We start from the raw sequence: 20,984 nt of genomic DNA, 5'->3' as shown, positions 1-20,984 counted from the left end.
TAGGATTCCCTTCCTTAGCCTGGGACTTAACTATTTTTGTACTTTGGGATGCTTTGTCTGGTCAAGGTATAACTTGTACTAACCCATGATAAACCAATTAAATATCATGATACAAGTTTTGTTTAAGATTAACATTATATCAGGGGACTTCCCTGGTCCAGTGGTCCAATGGTTAAGAATCCACCTGCCAACGCAGGGGACACAGGATTGATCCCTGGTCTGGGAACTAAGATCCCATATGCTTTGAGGCAACTGAGCCTGTGCACCACAACTACTGAAGCCTGTGTGCCACGACTAGAGAGTAGCCCCCGTTCACCACAAATAGAGAAAGCCTACTTGCAGCAACTAAGAGCTCCCGTGCTGCAATGAAGACCCAGCACAGCTGCAGTGAAGACCCAGCACAGCCAAAAATAAATATTTTTTAAAAGATTAATATTATTTCAGAAGAGAGTATCTGTTTAATTATTTGTTGGACAGTGTTAAGTACTTGTATGAGTTGACTGATAGTCTATAGTCCAGGGAAAGTTAAAGAGCTGCCCAATGATTCTTCAGGTATAAGATAGAACCATATATTACATTAGACTCAAAGAACCAGGAACTCTTTAGGAAAAGACAAAATCAATCTTAATTTAAAAGCACAACAGAGATGAGACAATAGATCTGTATTGTTAACTTAGGTTAACCTGAAGAGTTTAATCAGGAATCCTATATATTGAGCTGCAATGTATTCAGTGTGATTAATACATACAATCATCAATACAACTCTGTTTCAGAACTTGGTTTTCTTTAATAATCCTCCATCTGCCACTTTGAGTCAACTCCTGGAAGTGATGAGCTGGCAGTTTTCATCATACGTTGGTCGTGGCCTGAACTCAGATCAGCTCAACATGCTGGCCGAGAAGCTAACAGGTAAGAACTGGCATATATGGAGGACTTGCCCCTATTTCTGGTAATCAAGAGTTTTAAAGAATGAGGGTGATATTACTATTAATAATAATAATGCTCACCACAATTTATTGAGTGCCTACTATATTGCTGGATATAGGGCTAAATGCTACATTTTCCTTCTCACAGAAATTCCTTAAGGCAGAATATTGAGGATAACTAATTATTCTATTTTTTTATTCTATCCATTCTATACATGAGGATAGCTAAGTTCAGAGGTTAAATGACTTGCCACAGCTAGTATGTAGCAAGGACAAGATGCAGGCCAGGACTGTTCAGTTCTAAAGTACCTTCCTTTCTATTGGCACTCCAGTCTCTAGGATATTCTTATGCCATTTCCACTGAATGTACTGTGAAGCCTTAATGCTGCCTTGATCTTTCATATTAATATTACAGTGGTTATTAACCAACTGGAAAACAGCTGATCCCAGGGTCAGGAAATTTATTTGAAATTTTAAAAACTACCCAAAGTGAAAGTGGTAGTCACTGAGTCATGTGTGACTCTTTGGGATCCCATGGACTGTATCCTCTATTTATGGATTTCTCCAGGCAAGAATACTGGAGTGGGTAGCCATTTCCTTCTCCAGCAGATCTTCCCAACCCAGGGATGGAACCCTGGGTCTCCTGCATTGCAGGCAGATTCTTTACCATCTGAGCCACCAGGGAAGTGCCTGATCATAGTTAATTCTTCATAGCAGGAAAATTTCAGTTTTGACTGCTATGTCTAAAGTTTGCAAAATAGTCGTTGGTACTCCATATAGTGACTACAGTGTAAGTTTTTTCTAAAAGAATTTTAGAAGATATGTATGTTTTGACAAACCTAGGGTGAACACATTTAGCACCAAGAAAAGAGTTAAAATTGAATTTGTATACATTTCTAGTTAAAGTACAGCCAAAGATGTATTTGATTAGCAGTAGTGAGTCATGTGTGATTTGGTTAAACTTGACTTAAAAGGGATGCCATGTTGCCCTTGGATCTACTATCTGAGCACTTGATGTTTAAATAAATTGGGAATATTACAAAATTTACTTAATATAAATATTGTTTTTGATCCTTATTTAATTCATAAACCACAATAGTGGCATTCAATAAATATTTGTTAATGAGTGAATAAAGCTTTTAAATATATAGTATAAATAGCAGCCATATTTTTTTCAGATCTTCATCAAATTATTCTTATAATTTCCTTAAATTTTAGACAGAAATTCTTTTTTCATTGCCCTGGATCAGAACAGTCAGTGGTGGTTCCTTATTGCTAAATGGATCTCTAGTTCATTCTTTTCATGATAATATTCAAGACTCTTGGCAGTCTTGTTTTCACAGATTTATTTTATCATGTTTATTTACCAACATTAGGCTGCTCTTACGGTCTCATATATAAGCCTTGTTCATATCCACTCTGCCTAAACCTACATTACTCTTGCTACTGGAGTGGCCTCTTCCTTGACAATTTATATCCTATCCATTCATGGAGGCCTGGTTCTAGACACCCACCCACTTCCTAAGGCTATCTTTAGCTCCTCCATCGAAAAGAATTCTTTCCTGGATAAAAATTTTCATGACATCTTATTTTTACTGTTTCTAGCATTGAATACACTGCAAACCCATAGCAGGTGCTTAGGAAATGCTTGGGGGAGTGCAATCCAAATTGAGCACCAAGTTGAAGAGTCTTATTATTTAATAAAAATCTCAATCTCATTCTTTTCTTTCATTCTAGTCCAGTCTAGCTACAATGATGGTCATCTCACCTGGGCCAAGTTCTGCAAGGTACAAACGGGGAAAGGATAGCATCATTTAGATTTTTTTTTTAATGTTCCTTTTTAAGCCTCCATTATCATAATTTGAGATTTTGAGGGTTTCCTTGATAAGGTTATTTTAAGAAAAACCTCTAACGTGTTTTCTCATTTAAAATAAATATTTCACTGGAAAAAGCACAACTTGAACTATCATACCAACATTACTATTGGCACAATTATTGTCCTAACATGTTTGTTTATTCCAATAGGAACACTTGCCTGGTAAATCATTTACCTTTTGGACCTGGCTTGAAGCAATTTTAGACCTAATTAAGAAACACATTCTTCCCCTTTGGATTGATGGGTAAGTTCCATGGAATAATATGGAAGATTATATTTTCCATTATGAATTCATTCAGTTATTTTTATACTGTCAGTTTTTTAAAAATTGAAGTGTAGTTGATTTACGTCATGTTAGTTTCAGGTGTATAGCACAGTGATTTAGTTGTACATATATATTCCTTTTTAGATTATTTTCCCGTATATGTTATTACAAAATATTGTATATAGTTCCATGTGCTATACAATAGGTCTTTGTTGGTTATCTCTTTCATATACAGTAGTGTGTATATGTTAATCCCAACATAAATCCTAATTTATCCTTCCCCTCACCCCACTTCCCCCTTTGGAACCATAAGTTTGTTTTCTATGTCTGTGAGTCTGTTTCTGTTTTGTAAATAAATGCATTTATATTATTTTTTAGATTGCACATATGTGATTCATATAATATTTGCGTTTGCCTGACTTACTTCACTTAGTATGATATTCTCTAGATCCATCCATGTTGCTGCAAATGGCAATATTTCATTTTTTAAATTGCTATGATTGCATTGTATATATATATCATATATATGTTTTATATATATGATATATATATATATTATACTACATCTTAAGCCTGTTGTCTGTTGATGGACACTTATGTTGCTTTCATATCTTGACTGTTGTACACAGTGCTACTATGAACAGAAATAATAAATATAGGAGAGGGTGTGGAAAAATGGGAACCCTTGTACACTGTTGGTGGGATTGTAAATTGGTGCAACCACTATGGAGAACAGTATGGAGATTTCTTTAAAAAATAAAAATAGAGCTGCCTTGTGATCCAACATTCCCACTCCTGGGCTTATATTCAGAAAAGACAAAAACTCTAACTTGAAAAGATGCATGCACTCTACTGTTCATAGCTTCTTTGTTTACAGTAGTCACTTTTTCTTTTCTTTCCTTTGTAAGCATATTTAGTGTCATAGAATGGAAAATAGTTGCAGTTTCTTACATTCTTTATCACATATTGATATTTAATCTGTATAAGAGTATTTTAGGCATTATTGACTTTTGATTATATTAAATTCAGGTCTGTTCTTTGTGAATGCAACAAATTATAGTCTTTGATCAGATGAAACTATGCCATGTTCTGTTTTTAGGTACATCATGGGCTTTGTTAGCAAAGAAAAGGAACGACTCTTACTAAAGGATAAAATGCCTGGGACCTTTTTGTTAAGATTCAGTGAAAGCCACCTTGGAGGAATAACTTTCACCTGGGTGGACCATTCTGAAAACGGTACATGCTCACTATTATTTATTCATGTGAAATTAGCATTGAGTTTGGTTATTGGTCTTTCCATCTTCAGAAGTGTGTGGCCTGTTGTTCTATTTCTCATGTGTTCAGTGGGTTTGAGTATTAATTGTTACAGTTGTTCCAGAAGAACGTAGCATGACTTTCTCACAGCCTATGTGGGTGTCCTCTATCATGTGGCCATCTGTACTCTACTTAGGCAGAGAAAGGCTAGCCTTGTTTTATAACCAGTGACATGAAGAGAATGTAGGCTGGAAAAATGGCCACAAAGAATGCCTGCAGGATCCTGAATATTCCCTCTGTTTTCTCTTTTTCCAGGAGAAGTGAGATTCCATTCTGTGGAACCCTACAACAAAGGCCGGCTGTCCGCTCTGCCGTTTGCTGACATCCTTCGAGACTACAAGGTTATTATGGCTGAAAACATTCCCGAAAACCCTCTGAAGTACCTCTATCCTGATATTCCCAAAGACAAAGCCTTCGGTAAACACTACAGCTCCCAGCCATGCGAAGGTTAGGTTCTTTCCATTTGCTTTTTCTTCTTAAGATTTTGGAAAATAATCTCAGATTGCAGTAAAGTAAATGAAGTTCCTCTCTTTATGTTGACTTTGATCATTATAAGATCTAAGGGGCATGTGGAGGTCAAAGCCTTAGAAATAGTGTGTGAGCAGTTCCTGAAAAGAACAGCAGGGACTGTCCAGCTAGCAGAGCGGTTAGTAATCAGTAGCTAGACTTCCCCATGGCTATGGGAACTTCTCAGCCACCAACAGTTTCATTTTTCTCCCTTCTAAAGTAGGAGTGGCACCAATTTCACCTCTATGCCTGGGGAGAAAAAAAGAAAGAAGAAGTAATGATTAGAAAGCTGTTAAAAGTCAGGCAAGGCTGTTTTCCTTTCTTACAAAAGAAGCTGAGAATTGATGAGCTTTGTATTTTTTACTTACTGTACTCTCACAACTCAGAGACTATTGTTCCTTTGCCAGGGAGGGGACAAGGGGGTCTTTATGCTTCATCCCCTCCTTCCAGCCTATCAATAACAAGTCTTGACGTGCCTGCCTTTCCTGGTTGTATGTAAAGGGCTGAAAACGATACCTGGACAAAATAGGCATTTGGTAAATATTTGTTGAATACATGAAAAGAACATTCATGAAATAGTGAATTGTAATATGTTTACCATTCTGTTTCTTTAAATGAAGTATATATGTGAATGTGTGAATGTGTTAGTCACTCAGTCATGTCTGACTCTTTGTGACCACATGGACTATAGCCCGCTAGGCTCCTCTGTCCGTGGAATACTCCAGGCAAGAATACTGGAGTGGGTAGCCATTTCCTTCACCAGGGGATCTTCCAGACCCAGGTTACAAACCCGGGTCTCCTGCACTGCAGGCAGTTTCTTTACTGTCTGAGCCACCAGGGAAGCCCAGAGTATATATAAGCCGTTAAAACAGTCATCCATAGCAACTTAATATATGAGCATCATCTTGAGGAATATGGAACAGTTGTCACTCACAGCAGTGACTTGCTGCCACCCTCCTTCATCCCCTTCTGAAACAAGCAAAAGACAGCAACCACCACAAAAACCTTGAGACTTTTAATTGTTTCTATATCTGATCAAATGAAATAATAAATGTCAATGCAACAGATTACACTTGAAAAATTACAGTTGGTCCTTACAACTGGATCAATGGAGTAAACCAGAGGAATTTGAGGGTGAGGATTGCACACAATATTACTGCTACTACAAGCAGTTATTGTACTTTTAACACTGAAGTCTGTGCTTCAAAACTTTGTGTCATTATAATATTATAATTGGAGTCAGTTTTCATGAAAAGAACTGCATTGCTATAAATCCCCAATCCATGAATAAATCTGTCCTTATAATTAAACTTAAATACTACAGGTAATATAGTTGATTCCCAATTTTGCTCACTCATTTCAGACCATTAATATGTAAAGTTAGATCAGGCCTGCCAAGAGATTTGTTTTTCTCTTCTTGCACATTTTATGCTCATCTGAAATGTCATTTCATCAATTCAATTAAAAAATGTGAATCACTAAACAATTATATTATCTCTCTTCCTTTTAGCATTATTTATCCTTTTGTAGATTTATAATTTTATCAACAATAATATTTTCCCCCAACATGCCTTTCTTTTCCAGTTTCAAGACCAACAGAAAAGGGAGACAAAGGTTATGTCCCTTCTGTTTTTATCCCCATCTCAACAATGTAAGTAATCTTAGTCACATATAAGATAATTATTATTGAACTTATCAAAAAAGCTGGAAACTTAAGGGTAAAATAGTGTACATATAACTGAGAATAAAGCATTTTAATGCTCAATGTCCCATTTTCTTTAACCCGTAAGTCTTTAGGATACACTACAGTCCATCATGAATGAATTCTAAAGTTGCCCTTTCAGTTCAGTTCAGTTCATATGCCATTTATTCCATAGTGGGCTGAGTGCTCTGTTTTCAAATGATGAATTATTTGAAATTCAATAATCTCAGTGTCACAATAGAAGAAACCCTAAAAAGGTTCTTTTGAGGAGGTAGAAATTACCCCCTCAAGTTCTTGTGACTGGACTAATAATAAAATTGATACTAGGCAGATTAACAGGAAAAAGGAAAAATTTTAATTGATGTTCATAGAATTCTCATAGAAATGGGACTTAAGAAGTGGCCAGAGCAGGCAGCTTTTATACTTTTTGCACACCAAAAATCAATAACTTTGGGAGTAATTGACAGGACAAAGATACTTAGGCTTTGGGTGCTCAGGTAGTAAAGAATCTAAACAGAGTTTGGGCCTGCGGTATTAAATTAAAGAAGTAACAAGGCCCAGGCTTGTACAGGCTTCTCAGCCCCAAATGAATCCCCTATCTCTAGCAAAAAGGATGTTCTATCTCCAGAACTGGAAGGGCACCTCTCACAGAAGAGACTTAGTTCCTGCTTTCAGGGAGGCAGAGACAAGGGTCTGAGTGTCCCTCCTGCTTTGGATCTTTTAAAGTAACTTAAATCATTTAATTCAAAATAATCAATATGCCACTGAGGTACATTTTGGGGTGGCTTACCCTGGGCCCTAACAATTGCTAATGCAGTATGTTTAATCCTCTTCAATATTTACTCTGTTAGCTCTTCAAGCCGAAGTGATTCTACGGAGCCACATTCTCCATCAGACCTTCTTCCCATGTCGCCAAGTGTATATGCAGTGCTGAGAGAAAACCTGAGTCCCACAACAATCGAAACTGCAGTATGTTCCCTTTCTTTCCACTGCTTTCAAGGGCATTTCTCAGGAAGTGAAGGTGGTATGTGAATTAAAGAGGGGGTGAAGATATGCCTGGGCAGTGAGAAAACACATTTGTTGGAACAAATCCATGAGCATAATACAGTTCAGTTCAGTTCAATCGCTCAGTCGTGTCCAACTCTTTGCCACTCCATGAATTTGCAGCACGCCAAGCCTCCCTGTCCATCACCAACTCCCGGAGTTCACTCAGACTCAAGTCCGTCGAGTCAGTGATGCCATCCAGCCATCTCATCCTCCATGGTCCCCTTCTCCTCCTGCCCCCAATCCCTCCCAGCATCAGAGTCTTTTCCAATGAGTCAACTCTTCTCATGAGGTGGCCAAAGTATTGGAGGTTCAGCTTTAGCATCAGTCCTTCCAATGAACACCCAGGACTGATCTCCTTTAGAATGGACTGGCTGGACCTCCTTGCAGTCCAAGGGACTCTCAAGAGTCTTCTCCAACACCACACTTCAAAAGTATCAATTCTTTGGCACTCAGCTTTCTTCACAATTCAACTCTCACATCCATACATGACCACTGGAAAAACCATAGCCTTGACTAGACGGACCTTTGTTGGCAAAGTAATGTCTCTGCTTTTGAATATGTTATCTAGGTGGGTCATAACTTTCCTTCCAAGGAGTAAGCATCTTTTAATTTCATGGCCGCAATCACCATCTGCAGTAATTTTGGAGCCCAGAAAAATAAAGTCTGACACTGTTTCCCCATCTATTTCTCATGAAGTGATGGGACCAGATGCCATGATCTTAGTTTTCTGAATGTTGAGCTTTAAGCCAACTTTTTCACTCTCCTCTTTCACTCTCATCAAGAGGCTTTTTAGTTCCTCTTCACTTTCTGCCATAAGGGTGGTGTCATCTACATATCTGAGGTTATTGATATTTCTCCTGGAAATCTTGATTCCAGCTTGTGCTTCTTCCAATCCAGTATTTCTCATGATGTACTCTGCATATAAGTTAAATAAGCAGGGTGACAATATACAGCCTCGACGTACTCCTTTTTCTATTTGAAACCAGTCTGTTGTTCCATGTCCAGTTCTAACTGTTGCTTCCTGACCTGCATATAGGTTTCTCAAGAGGCAGGTCAGGTGGTCTGGTATTCCCATCTCTTTCAGAATTTTGTTTGTTTGTTGTGATCCACACAGTCAAAGGCTTTGGCATAGTCAATAAAGCAGAAATAGATGTTTTTCTGGAACTCTTGCTTTTTTGATGATCCAGCGGATGTTGGTAATTTGATCTCTGGTTCCTCTGCCTTTTCTAAAACCAGCTTGAACACCTGGAAGTTCATGGTTCATGTATTGCTGAAGCCTGGCTTGGAGAATTTTGAGCATTACTTCACTAGCATGTGAGATGAGTGCTGTTGTGCGGTAGTTTGAGCATTCTTTGGCATTGCCTTTCTTTGGGATTGGAATGAAAACTGACCTTTCCCAGTCCTGTGGCCACTGCTGAGTTTTCCAAATTTGCTGGCATATTGATTGCAGCACCTTCACAGCACCATCTTTTAGGATTTGAAATAGCTCAACTGGAATTTTGTCACCTCCACTAGCTTTATTTGTAGTGATGATTTCTTTTTTTTTTCTAATTTTATTTTATTTTTAAACTTTACATAATTGTATTAGTTTTGCCAAATATCAAAATGAATCCGCCACAGGTATACATGTGTTCCCCATCCTGAACCCTCCTCCCTCCTCCCTCCCCATACCATCCCTCTGGGTCATCCCAGTGCACTAGCCCCAAGCATCCAGTATCGGGCATCGAACCTGGACTGGCAACTTGTTTCTTATATGATATTTTACATGTTTCAATGCCATTCTCCCAAATCTTCCCACCCTCTCCCTCTCCCATAGAGTCCATAAGACTGTTCTATACATCAGTGTCTCTTTTGCTGTTTCGTACACTGGGTTATTGTTACCATCTTTCTAAATTCCATATATATGCGTTAGTATACTGTATTTATGTTTTTCCTTCTGGCTTACTTCACTCTGTATAATAGGCTCCAGTTTCATCCACCTCATTAGAACTGATTCAAATGTATTCTTTTTAATGGCTGAGTAATACTCCATTGTGTATATGTACCACAGCTTTCTTATCCATTCATCTGCTGATGGACATCTAGGTTGCTTCCATGTCCTGGCTATTATAAACAGTGCTGCGATGAACATTGGGGTACACGTTCTAAGGCCCACTTGAATTCACATCCAGGATATCTGGCTCTAGGTGAATGATCACACCATCGTGATTATCTTGTTCATGAAGATCTTTTTTTGTACAGTTCTTCTCTGTATTCTTGCCACCTCTTCTTAATATTTTCTGCTTCTGTTAGGTCCATACCATTTCTGTCCTTTATCAAGCCCATCTTTGCATGAAATATTCCCTTGGTATCTCTAATTTTCTTGAAGAGATCTCTAGTCCTTCCCATTCTGTTGTTTTCCTCTATTTCTTTGCACTGATCGCTGAGGAAGACTTCTTTATGTCTCCTTGCTATTCTTTGGAACTCTGAATTCAGATGCTTATATCTTTCCTTTTCTCCTTTGCTTTTCACTTCTCTTCTTTTCACAGCTATTTGTAAGGCCTCCTCAGACAGCTATTTTGCTTTTTTGCATTTCTTTTCCATGGGGATGGTCTTAATTCCTGTCTCCTGTACAATGTCACGAACCTCCGTCCATAGTTCATCAGGCACGCCATCTATCATATCTAGTCCCTTAAATCTATTTCTCACTTCCACTGTATAATCATAAGGGATTTGATTTAGGTCATACCTGAATGGTCTAGTGGTTTTCTCCACCTTCTTCAATTTCAGTCTGAATTTGGCAATAAGGAGTTCATGATCCGAGCCACAGTCAGCTCCTGGTCCTGTTTTTGCTGACTGTATAGAGCTTCTCCATCTTTGCCTGCAAAGAATATAATCAATCTGATTTCGGTGTTGACCATCTGGTGATGTCCATGTGTAGAGTCTTCTCTTGCGTTGTTGGAAGAGGGTGTTTGCTATGACCAGTGCGTTCTCTTGACAAAACTCTATTAGCCTTTGCCCTGCTTCATTCCGTATTCCAAGGCCAAATTTGCCTGTTACCCCAGGTGTTTCTTGACTTTCTACTTTTGCATTCCAGTCCTCTATAATGAAAAGGACATCTTTTTTGGGTGTTAGTACTAAAAGGTATTGTAGGTCTTCATAGAACTGTTCAACTTCAGCTTCTTCAGTGTTACTGGTTGGGGCATAGGCTTGGATTACTGTGATATTGAATGGTTTGCCTTGGAAACGAACAGAGATCATTCTGTCATTTTTGAGACTGCAACCAAGTACTGCATTTCGGACTCTTTTGTTGACCATGATGGCTACTCCATTTCTTCTAAGGGATTCCTGCCCACAGTAGTAGATATAATGGTCATCTGAGTTAAATTCACCCATTCCAGTCCATTTTAGTTCACTGATTCCTAGAATGTTGATGTTCACTCTTGCCATCTCCTGTTTGACCACTTCCAATTTGCCATGATTCATGGACCTAATACAAGGGATGTCTATATGTCCTGCATGTTGCTCTTATGGTGGGCACTGAAAGCAGACACCTATGCTGACCTGAACTGCTTTAAGGTCTTCCATCAAAAGCTGCCCAACGGCAAAATATCCCTGTATACCTCCCCACCTAAGTACACTTCATCCCTACTTTCACCATCAGCCCCGCCAGTCCCAACACATATCAGTTGTTAGATATGAAAATCTAGTATAATATTTATGTTAGCAGTTCAAGCACCAAAAATGCCAATTTTTCTTGATTATTACTTGCCTCATTTGTCCTGTCCTGGGATCTTCTTCAAGCAGTATATGAACAACAATCAACAGCAGCATAATAATGCTTTTTTGAGAACTAAATCATAGTGTTAAATGCAACTATATGCTCTAGGATGCAGTCTATTATTGTTCCCCAATATTGTCAAGCAGTTCAAAACTCCAGTTACATGAGGATGCGTGTACATCAGAATAACAGTGTCTTGCAGAGATCATGAGCCCCAAGAAATTTATATCTGGCTATAAATCAAGTGGTGTTTCATGTTTCTCTTGAAGATTTCCAGGGATGAAAACCTTACTCTCCAGTGTTAGTTGTCCTTAAATCATTTAGTTATAAGAGAACCTTTGTTACATTTTACACTCACTTCTTCATTATGTTTTTGTGGGACGAATAGGCCTTCTTAACATAGTTTTTATTTATTTAAAAAGTACCTTTAATTTTAGATTGACCAACCTCAGTTACTTTTGCAAGTACTGTAGTTAATTGGTAGAAAGATTATGAAGTAAAGTATGTATTTAATAGACAAGAGAATGTTTACCTAAGAAATGGTAACATATTTGCAAAACAATAGTTTGCTCAAAGGTTATTTTCATTTTTCAATTTTAGATGAAGTCTCCCTATTCTGCTGAATGACAAGATAAACTCTTGACACTCAAAAGAAGGAAGCAAATGGAAAAGTTTTAAAGACTGATCTTTGCCAACAATCACATCTGGTTTCTTCAGCTTTATATATACCAGTTTCCAGGAAATGATTAAATAGGAAGCTTTCTTCTCATTCTTATGATACCCCCAAATGGGAATGTCATTGAAATTCTAGAGACCCAAGCTTCTGATAAACTTGTGAGATAAAACACTTTAAGAAACCAGTGTTAATATAATATTAATGAAAGACTCATTTGTATGTGTTTCATTTCTGGTTTTGTTTCTGTTGTGTTACTTATGATTTTGACTCTAGAAGTTTTAAGTGTAAAGATTGCACAATAGGTGAAACATAACAAAGTCACATACACATTACTCACAAACCAGCAGGAAGGCTTGATGGAAACTGAATAAGCGAACATCCTGAGTTCTCGCAAGTAAGAGTCATCACACTGAATACAAGATGGAAGCAACGACAGGGCATTAACAGCAGCAATTCCCAGGTGAATTAGGAAGCCTCTTTGTTGCCATGTCAGCACTGTTCCAGCTTCAGGATTCACAGCTGCTGGCATCACTGCCAGGGCCTGTTAGGGGGAAGGATCCAGAGTCATCCATGGTGGCAAATCTCAGGCAAATTACACTGAAAGCAGATGTATGGGTAAAACTCCCATGAAATGAAGACCAAGAGGAAAATAACAACACTGGCCTTGGTTGAGTGATTTGATCACTGGGTTGTATGTTCTTCACCTCTAGAAGAGGCTGGACTAGGTAAGCTATGGTCCTTTCCAGCTCTAATGGTCTCTGGTCTCATGAATCCAACTTGAGCCTGGAGGAAGGAATTTAGGATGAGATGCTCCATCCCTGGTGATGCAGGACGGGAGTGGTTGACTGAATGATAATATATGTATATGGGCTACAGGTCTACTTTGATCTTTCCCTTGCCGGGACTGGATGCTTAGTGGTGCCACTGCCCAGCGACTGACCCAAGTAACAGTGTGGGCCCTCCCAGTGCCTGAGCCCTGGGGAGCTCTCCATGTCTCCAGGCTCCAGAGAAGCTGCTGAGCCAGGTGAGGAAGTCATGATCCTGAGATATCAGCCATGACCAGCTACATAAAGTCCTGAGGCTGGTGTCCAAAGTAAGCCCTAACTGTAGTCACAGATGACAGTTCCTTGTGGGGGACTCCTCTCTAAGTTCTTTCATCCATTTCCCATCTTCTAGGTGGTCAAAGAAGAAGAAGCTAATGTTTGATGGAGAAGATTTCAAAGAAAAAAAAAAGCTTTTAATATAACCTGCCTTCTCCCTTGGACTTCTCCAATGCTGCAGTAGGTAAAGAATCCACCTGCAATGCAGGGGATGTGGGTTTGATCCCTGGGTCAGGAAGATCCCCTGGAGATGGAAACGATGACCCACTCCAGAATTCTTGCCTGAAAAATCCACGGAAGAGGAACCTGGCAGGCTACAGTCCAAAGAGTCGCAAGGAGTTGGACACAACTGAGCTCCATCCTATCTCTGATCCTTTATACCCACCCACATGATCCTAGATTACTCTGGGAGAAACTTTGTACCTGTCCCAGGGCCACTCCTCTTATTCTTTTGCAAGCTCTTGACAGTATTCTTTGGGTGAAGCTGTCAGTTTGATGTAGGACCACAAGCTAATTCAAGGTGCATTTTCCAGTCTCTACTTCTCTCCACAAGCCCAGTTTTCTGAAATTCAAATATATTAATTGACAGCAGAAGTGGAGGAAATATTTAGAACTATAAGTGAAAGCAAAAATGTTAGTCACTCAGTCATGTCTGATTTTTTGTGACCCCATGAACTGTAGCCTGCCAGGATCCTCTGTCCATGGGATTTTCTGGGCAAGAATACCCAGGTCTTCTGCATTGTAGGCAGATTCTTTACTGTCTTGTAAATATAGAGCCTGGCAGAAGAAGGTCAAGGTTTCATATGTGGTCACAGCCACCTTAGTTGATGTACAAGGACATTTGTAGTTTCCTCCCCATAACAGAGGCAGAGGTCATAGTAAGAATGAGTCCAATAAGTGACTTTTTTATTTAGATTCAGAAAATCAAAATCAAGTTCTTGACCCCAGGGTAAAGAGTTATTTCCAAGGGTGTGAGTCTCACATTCCAAAAACCATCTTTGTGGGAGTAATGGGGTTCTGTTAGGGAACTCCTAGGGATACCTATTTAGATCAGGATAAGGTATGCTGCATGAGATGGAAATGCAATGTGAAGGGAATCTAGACCACATTTACACAATATTTTTTTTCTGCCGACTAAATTGAAGAAAGTAGGGAAAACCACTAGATCATTCAGGTACGACCTATATCAAATCCCTTATGATTATACAGTGGAAGTGAGAAATAAATTTAAGGGACTAGATCTGATAGAGTGCCTGATGAACTATGGATGGAGGTTCGTGACATTGTACAGGAGACAGGGATCAAGACCATCCCCATGGAAAAGAAATGCAAAAAAGCAAAATGGCTGTCTGAGGAGGCCTTACAAATAGCTGTGAAAAAAAAGAGAAGCAAAAAGCAAAGGAGAAAAGCAAAGATATAAGCATCTGAATGCAGATTTCCAAAGAATAGCAAGGAGAGATAAGGAAGTCTTCCTCAGCGATCAATGCAAAGGAATAGATGAAAACAACAGAATGGGAAAGACTAGAGATCTCTTCAAGAAAACTAGAGATACCAAGGGAATATTTCATGCAAAGATGGGCTTGATAAAGGACAGAAATGACGTGGACCTAACAGAAGCAGAAAATATTAAGAGGTGGCAAGAATACAGAGAAGAAGGGGAACGCGGGTATACCTGTGGCGGATTCATTTTGATATTTGGCAAAACTAATACAATATTGTAAAGTTTAAAAATAAAATAAAATTTAAAAAAAAATTAAAAAAAAAAAAAGAATACAGAGAAGAACTGTACAAAAAAAGATCTTCACGACCCAGATAATCACGGTGTGATCACTCACCTAGAGTCAGATATCCTGGATGTGAAGTCAAGTGGGCCTTAGAAAGCATCACTACGAATAAAGCTAGTGAAGGTGATGGAATTCCAGTTGAGCTATTCCAAATCCTGAAAGATGATGCTGTGAAAGTGCTGCACTCAATATGCCAGCAAATTTGGAAAACTCAGCAGTGGCCACAGGACTGGGAAAGGTCAGTTTTCATTCCAATCCCAAAGACAGGCAATGCCAAAGAATGCTCAAACTACTGCACAATTGCACTCATCTCACACGCTAGTAAAGTAATGCTCAAAATTCTCCAAGCCAGGCTTCAGCAATACATGAACCGTGAACTTCCAGATGTTCAAGCTGGTTTTAGAACAGAGATCAAATTACCAACATCCGCTGGATCATCAAAAAAGCAAGAGTTCCAGAAAAACATCTATTTCTGCTTTATTGACTATGCCAAAGCCTTTGTGGATCACAATAAACTGGAAAATTCTGAAAGAGATGGGAATACCAGACCACCTGACCTGCCTCTTGAGAAACCTATATGCAGGTCAGGAAGCAACAGTTAGAACTGGACATGGAACAACAGACTGGTTCCAAATAGGAAAAGGAGTACGTCAAGGCTGTATATTGTCACCCTGCTTATTTAACTTATATGCAGAGTACATCATGAGAAAGGCTGGATTGGAAGAAGCACAAGCTGGAATCAAGATTTCCAGGAGAAATATCAATAACCTCAGATATGTAGATGACACCACCCTTATGGCAGAAAGTGAAGAGGAACTAAAAAGCCTCTTGATGAGAGTGAAAGAGGAGAGTGAAAAAGTTGGCTTAAAGCTCAACATTCAGAAAACTAAGATCATGGCATCTGGTCCCATCACTTCATGAGAAATAGATGGGGAAACAGTGTCAGACTTTATTTTTCTGGGCTCCAAAATTACTGCAGATGGTGATTGCGGCCATGAAATTAAAAGATGCTTACTCCTTGGAAGGAAAGTTATGACCCACCTAGATAACATATTCAAAAGCAGAGACATTACTTTGCCAACAAAGGTCTGTCTAGTCAAGGCTATGGTTTTTCCAGTGGTCATGTATGGATGTGAGAGTTGAATTGTGAAGAAAGCTGAGTGCCAAAGAATTGATACTTTTGAAGTGTGGTGTTGGAGAAGACTCTTGAGAGTCCCTTGGACTGCAAGGAGGTCCAGCCAGTCCATTCTAAAGGAGATCAGTCCTGGGTGTTCATTGGAAGGACTGATGCTAAAGCTGAACCTCCAATACTTTGGCCACCTCATGAGAAGAGTTGACTCATTGGAAAAGACTCTGATGCTGGGAGGGATTGGGGGCAGGAGGAGAAGGGGACGATGGAGGATGAGATGGCTGGATGGCATCACCAGCTCGATGGACATGAGTTTGAGTGAACTCTGGGAGTTGGTGATGGACAGGGAGGCCTGGCATGCTGCGATTCACGGAGTCACAAAGAGTCGGACATGACTGAGTGACTGAACAGAACTGAGTAGCAAATAAGCAGCATTTAATGAAGCAAAATGTAAATTTATTTTTAAAATATTGATCACATTTTTCATTTCTCCCCTCAACCATCCAAGACCAATAACAGATGTCCATTTTCCGAACTCCAATGCAAACTCCTTATAATGTAAACACTCATTTTGACCAGCTGTACTGAATAGCAATGTCTTTATCTGGAATAAATGGTGAAAGAAGGCAGCTTCCAGTGGATTTCCTTAAGTCGTAAGGTAGTCAGGAAAGCTCCCCAAGGAACCATCAAGAAGGAGCCACGTCTGGGAAAGCTGAGGGGGGTTTCTGTCCCTCAGATGGTGCAGGAGGCCCATGCAGTCCCTGCAGTAACAGGAACAGAATTAGGAGTTTCAGCAGTAGACAGTCATTGTCCAGACTGAGCAAACTGGCCTCCATGTGCACACACTCCAGTTTCTGTCAGACTCTTTTTACTTTTTTCAAGTGAACTGTAAACACTTATTGATTTGACTGACTGCAGTTCTAAAAGTCTGGCTTACTGAAGCATAATTTACACATAATAAAATTCACCCTTTTCCAATAAACCCATACAGTTGTATGTATATGGGTGTGTGAGACCTAGAATATTTTTCCACTAGAGTCCTCACAAAGAAGACACTACAAAAGCATCATGAAATTGCATTCATCCAGACCTACTGCTAGATTTTACAAAAATATCCTTAGAGTAAATACAACAGTGAATTCCGGGTGGCCTCCTATGTAGACAGAGGGCTTTACTTAGATCATTTACCTTCCTGCTTAAGATCTTCAAAGGGCTCGTGGCACTGTGTGCTGACAGTTTGTAACTTCGGTGTAAAGATAGAATTCTGGAGTTTGAATGGCAAAGTGAGGGCTTTATTTTCACAAACTTCTTACTGAAACTTAGAGTTTCCTTCAGTTAGGAGTAAAAGTAACAAACCATAAACCACATCACATTTTTGTCACATTACAGTTGTTACACTTACCTCAAAATATTGCTTATGCTAATATTGCTTAAGCATAATTTTGAAATTGCATTCATCCAGACCTATTGCTAGATCTTACTCGATGCCATTAATAAAGAAGCATTTATATTACTTATTGCTAAGTTGGTATTAATATTTTGATCTCTGTTTCATTGTAGTTGGTTTCCTGTTTAATCTTATGTGTTTTATTTTATTCAACGAAAAACATTAATCTTTGAAAGAGTTCATAGGTTTCATCAGATTGCCAAAAGGAGTCCACGGCACAAAAAAATTAGTTAAGAATCCCAGCTCTGGATGAAGGCTCTAATTCTCAATAGATGTTTCCAAAGTCATATATCATCTAGTCTCTTCTTAGTCTTCAACTCATTTCTCAACATTTATACTCAACAATAGCTTCTAATCCTTCAAAATATACACAAGACTGAACTACTTTTAGTTTCTTTGATGGCTCATACTTACTATTGCCTCCCTCTGCTATATCCTCTCAGATCTCAAACCCCAACACACCTACCCTCTCATCTCAATAACATTCACACATCTTTCAGGCTTTGAAAAGCCTTCTTGCCCAACACACACACACACACACACACACACACACACACACACACAGGTGCACATGTGTAGGGCTCAGCTCATGTCATGCCTCCTCCATATTCTCCACCTCACCCAGCACCACTCTTACCACCTTGGTTGTAAATGCTTGTCAAACATCTGTCTTCATTAGACTCTAAGCAAGGCAATGTCACCCCACTCCAGTACTCCTGCCTGGAAAATCCCATGGATGGAGGAGCCTGGTAGGCTGCAGTCCATGGGGTCGCTGAGGGTCGGACACGACTGAGCGACTTCACTTTCACTTTTTACTTTCTTGCATTGGAGAAGGAAATGGCAACCCACTCCAGTGTTCTTGCCTGGAGAATCCCAGGGACGGGGGAGCCTGGTGGGCTGCCGCCTATGCGGTTGCACAGAGTTGGACACGACTGAAGTGACCTAGCAGTAGCAAGCTCTGTATGTACAAGGACCAAGAACCCCTGGTTCACAGTTATTTCCCTAAAATCTACCACAGTGTGCCTCTTAATATTAATAAATATTTGTTAATGATTCAGTGTTTGAACCAAAGGAAATATAGAGCAATACTTAGTTCTTTTCTTTCCTTTGCTCCTTGATCTGCCTGAAAGCTAGAACTTCCTCTATAATCCTCCAAACGCTGCAATTGTGAACAGTCCCAAATATTATGCTTCAAATTGATTAACCAAAACACACTTGCCACTGCTCAAACATAGGACGTTTTTTCTACTTCACCTCATTCATGACTTTCAAACACAATAGAAATGCTCTGGAATCAGACTGTCCACTAGCTCACTGTAACTTCCCTTTAATTTAGGTGTCTTATGTGTGCCTAACATCCCAAGCCAGAGAAGGCAATGGCACCCCACTCCAGTACTCTTGCCTGGAAAATCCCATGGACAGAGGAGCCTCGTAGGCTGCAGTCCGTGGGGTCGCTGAGGGTCGGACACGACTGAGCGACTTCACTTTCACTTTTCACTTTCATGCATTGGAGAAGGAAATGGCAACCCACTCCAGTGTTCTTGCCCGGAGAATCCCAGGGACGGGGGAGCCTGGTGGGCTGCCGTCTCTGGGTCGCACAGAGTCAGACACGACTGAAGCGACTTAGCAGCAGCAGCAACATCCAAGCATCTGCTTACTCGAGGATGAATCAAATGTTCCTGAAATTTACCCTTAATTCCCCTTCATTAAATTTATTGCCTTTACTACTCCCACCCCCAGTAAAAATCTCACACAACACTCTCCGACTTTAGGCTTGACCGTCATCCATTTAGATGTCTCACAGGCTGCTGCAGATGGAAAGAACCCCAGAGGCCATCCATACAGGGTGGAGATGGACAAGTTTGAGGGCTGTGGAGAAGTGGTGCTCTCACGCACATTTTTCAGAATACAGCTGTTCTTAATCCTCCTCACCCTCAATTCTGGCTCAAAAGGTTTAGAGCTTGTGCTGAGGTCTGAATGGTTGATTTAACTTGTAAGTCCTTATTCCAGCGCTGTTTATTCAAAAAGACATTGCCTTTTGAAATCAGGGTTTCCTACCTGAGCCCCCAAAACACGAAGTGACTTGCTTGACTATCTTTTCAATTTTCCCAAGGGTAGTACATAGTGCCATTCTAGAGAAACAGGAGTGAAGGTAACTCATACACAGATGCCTCAGGCATTAGGCTTAATTCTCTCGCGGAACCTGAGATGAGACAGCGCAAAGTCCTTCCGGTTGTGAGGAGAGATGAAAACAGTCAAGTAAATAATGAAGGACAGATTTAACAAGTGGTATGAAGAATGTAAATGTGATATAGAGTAACTGAAAGAAATGGTCAGAGAAGGTCTCTCTGAGGCGATGACATCTGAGCTGAGACCTAAAGAATGAGAAGAGGCAAGTTCATTCCACAGCTGGGAACACAGGAAGAGCATACACATTCTTAGGACCCAGGCAGGTAAAAGCTGGGGGTACCTGAGGAACAGAAAGAGGCTACAGAGTGTGGAGCACAGAGGAGCATGGAGAAAGAGGGACGAGATGTGTAGGAGAAAGAGGCAAGATCAGAGGGTGTAGGGCGCTACAGGGAGGGAGGAAGGCACTGGGTTTTATTGCAAATGCTTTGGGAAGGAGCGGTGTTATAATGCTTCACTATATCTAAGTTTTCATTTAAGCAAATATGTAAGGAGGTCTCTACAGAAGAAATTTCCCCTCCACGCAATTCCCCTATTAGAAACCTCATGGGTGTGCAACTGTGTGCATCTGTACAGGGCAGAGCACTCAGGAGGCTCCACGCCTGGTTTGGTGCTCTGCCTGCCTTCTTGAAATTCTTCATAAGTCTGAATAAGGTGCTCCTTGTTTGCCTGGAAATTATATACGGGCTCCTGTCCTCTACTAAGAGGGGGAAACAGATGTCCATTGGTATTCTGGGAATTATGTAAAGTGTTCTTGCAGCTCTGGGGACTGGGGCTCACCTCAGGAGGTCTGGAGACTTGTGGTCCAGTCAGGTGTGTCCCTTCACACACTGGAGGTCCTAGGTTGGTCCCGTAAGTAGATGGAGCCCTTTAAGAGTGGTTGAGCAGAGTCCAAAAAATCCAGTTCATAACTCCTGGGACCATTCAATAAGTCACACGGGTAGCAGGCTGGACCAAAACGATTTTTCCTGGGCCTGCCAAACTTTCGAAATCATGGTCCAGTGACTAGATTGTTCTCCTTCATTACACTTCTTCCCTACTCCCGCTGGTATCATCACCAGAAAGGGGAAGGTGGGGGCGGTGAGAAGACGCCAGAGGAAAAAGGCAAGTCCTCTTTGCAGATCTAGGAAAGGACAGTTGAAGAAACAGCCAGCCGCCCCGCACCCCCACCCCATTTCTGGTTAAAGGGGAACTAGCCCAGGTGGGTGGCGGTCAGAGTTAGCATGTGTGCAGACTGTGTAGATAGAGAAGTGAGAAAAAAAAC

The 20,984-nt window shown here is 40.2% G+C and overlaps 1 protein-coding gene and 1 long non-coding RNA gene across 6 annotated transcripts in view; one reads left to right on the top strand and one right to left on the bottom strand.

Moving 5' to 3' along the window:
- STAT4 (signal transducer and activator of transcription 4) overlaps positions 1-12,286 on the top strand; it is a 136,525-nt gene extending 124,239 nt beyond the window's left edge. For 3 of the 4 annotated variants that reach the window (XM_025001441.2, XM_059874387.1, XM_025001444.2), the window contains 8 exons: positions 774-909; positions 2,664-2,713; positions 2,952-3,046; positions 4,167-4,303; positions 4,637-4,828; positions 6,473-6,539; positions 7,442-7,559; positions 11,998-12,286. In XM_025001441.2, coding sequence (XP_024857209.1) covers positions 774-909; positions 2,664-2,713; positions 2,952-3,046; positions 4,167-4,303; positions 4,637-4,828; positions 6,473-6,539; positions 7,442-7,559; positions 11,998-12,024 — 822 coding nt within the window. In that variant the 3' untranslated portion in view covers positions 12,025-12,286. The remainder of the gene's footprint in view (positions 1-773; positions 910-2,663; positions 2,714-2,951; positions 3,047-4,166; positions 4,304-4,636; positions 4,829-6,472; positions 6,540-7,441; positions 7,560-11,997) is intronic. The other variant, NM_001083692.2, reaches the window with a different exon arrangement.
- On the bottom strand, positions 4,890-20,916 carry LOC104971266 (uncharacterized). Of its 2 annotated transcripts, XR_009491863.1 has the most exons (5): positions 20,501-20,916; positions 13,597-13,735; positions 12,411-12,614; positions 5,257-7,646; positions 4,890-5,137 (listed from the first exon to the last, which is right to left on the bottom strand). It is a non-coding gene; the product is annotated as an uncharacterized lncRNA (long non-coding RNA). The 2 variants fall into 2 exon arrangements; XR_804943.4 differs by having other exon boundaries at positions 4,890-5,404; positions 12,400-12,614.
- Between the last annotated feature and the right edge of the window lie 68 nt (positions 20,917-20,984).

This window comes from Bos taurus, chromosome 2 (assembly GCF_002263795.3).
Source record: "Bos taurus isolate L1 Dominette 01449 registration number 42190680 breed Hereford chromosome 2, ARS-UCD2.0, whole genome shotgun sequence".
Lineage (NCBI taxonomy): Eukaryota > Metazoa > Chordata > Mammalia > Artiodactyla > Bovidae > Bos > Bos taurus.
The sequence above is the reverse complement of the archived record's forward strand: the minus strand, read 5'-3'. Positions and strand labels throughout refer to the sequence as shown.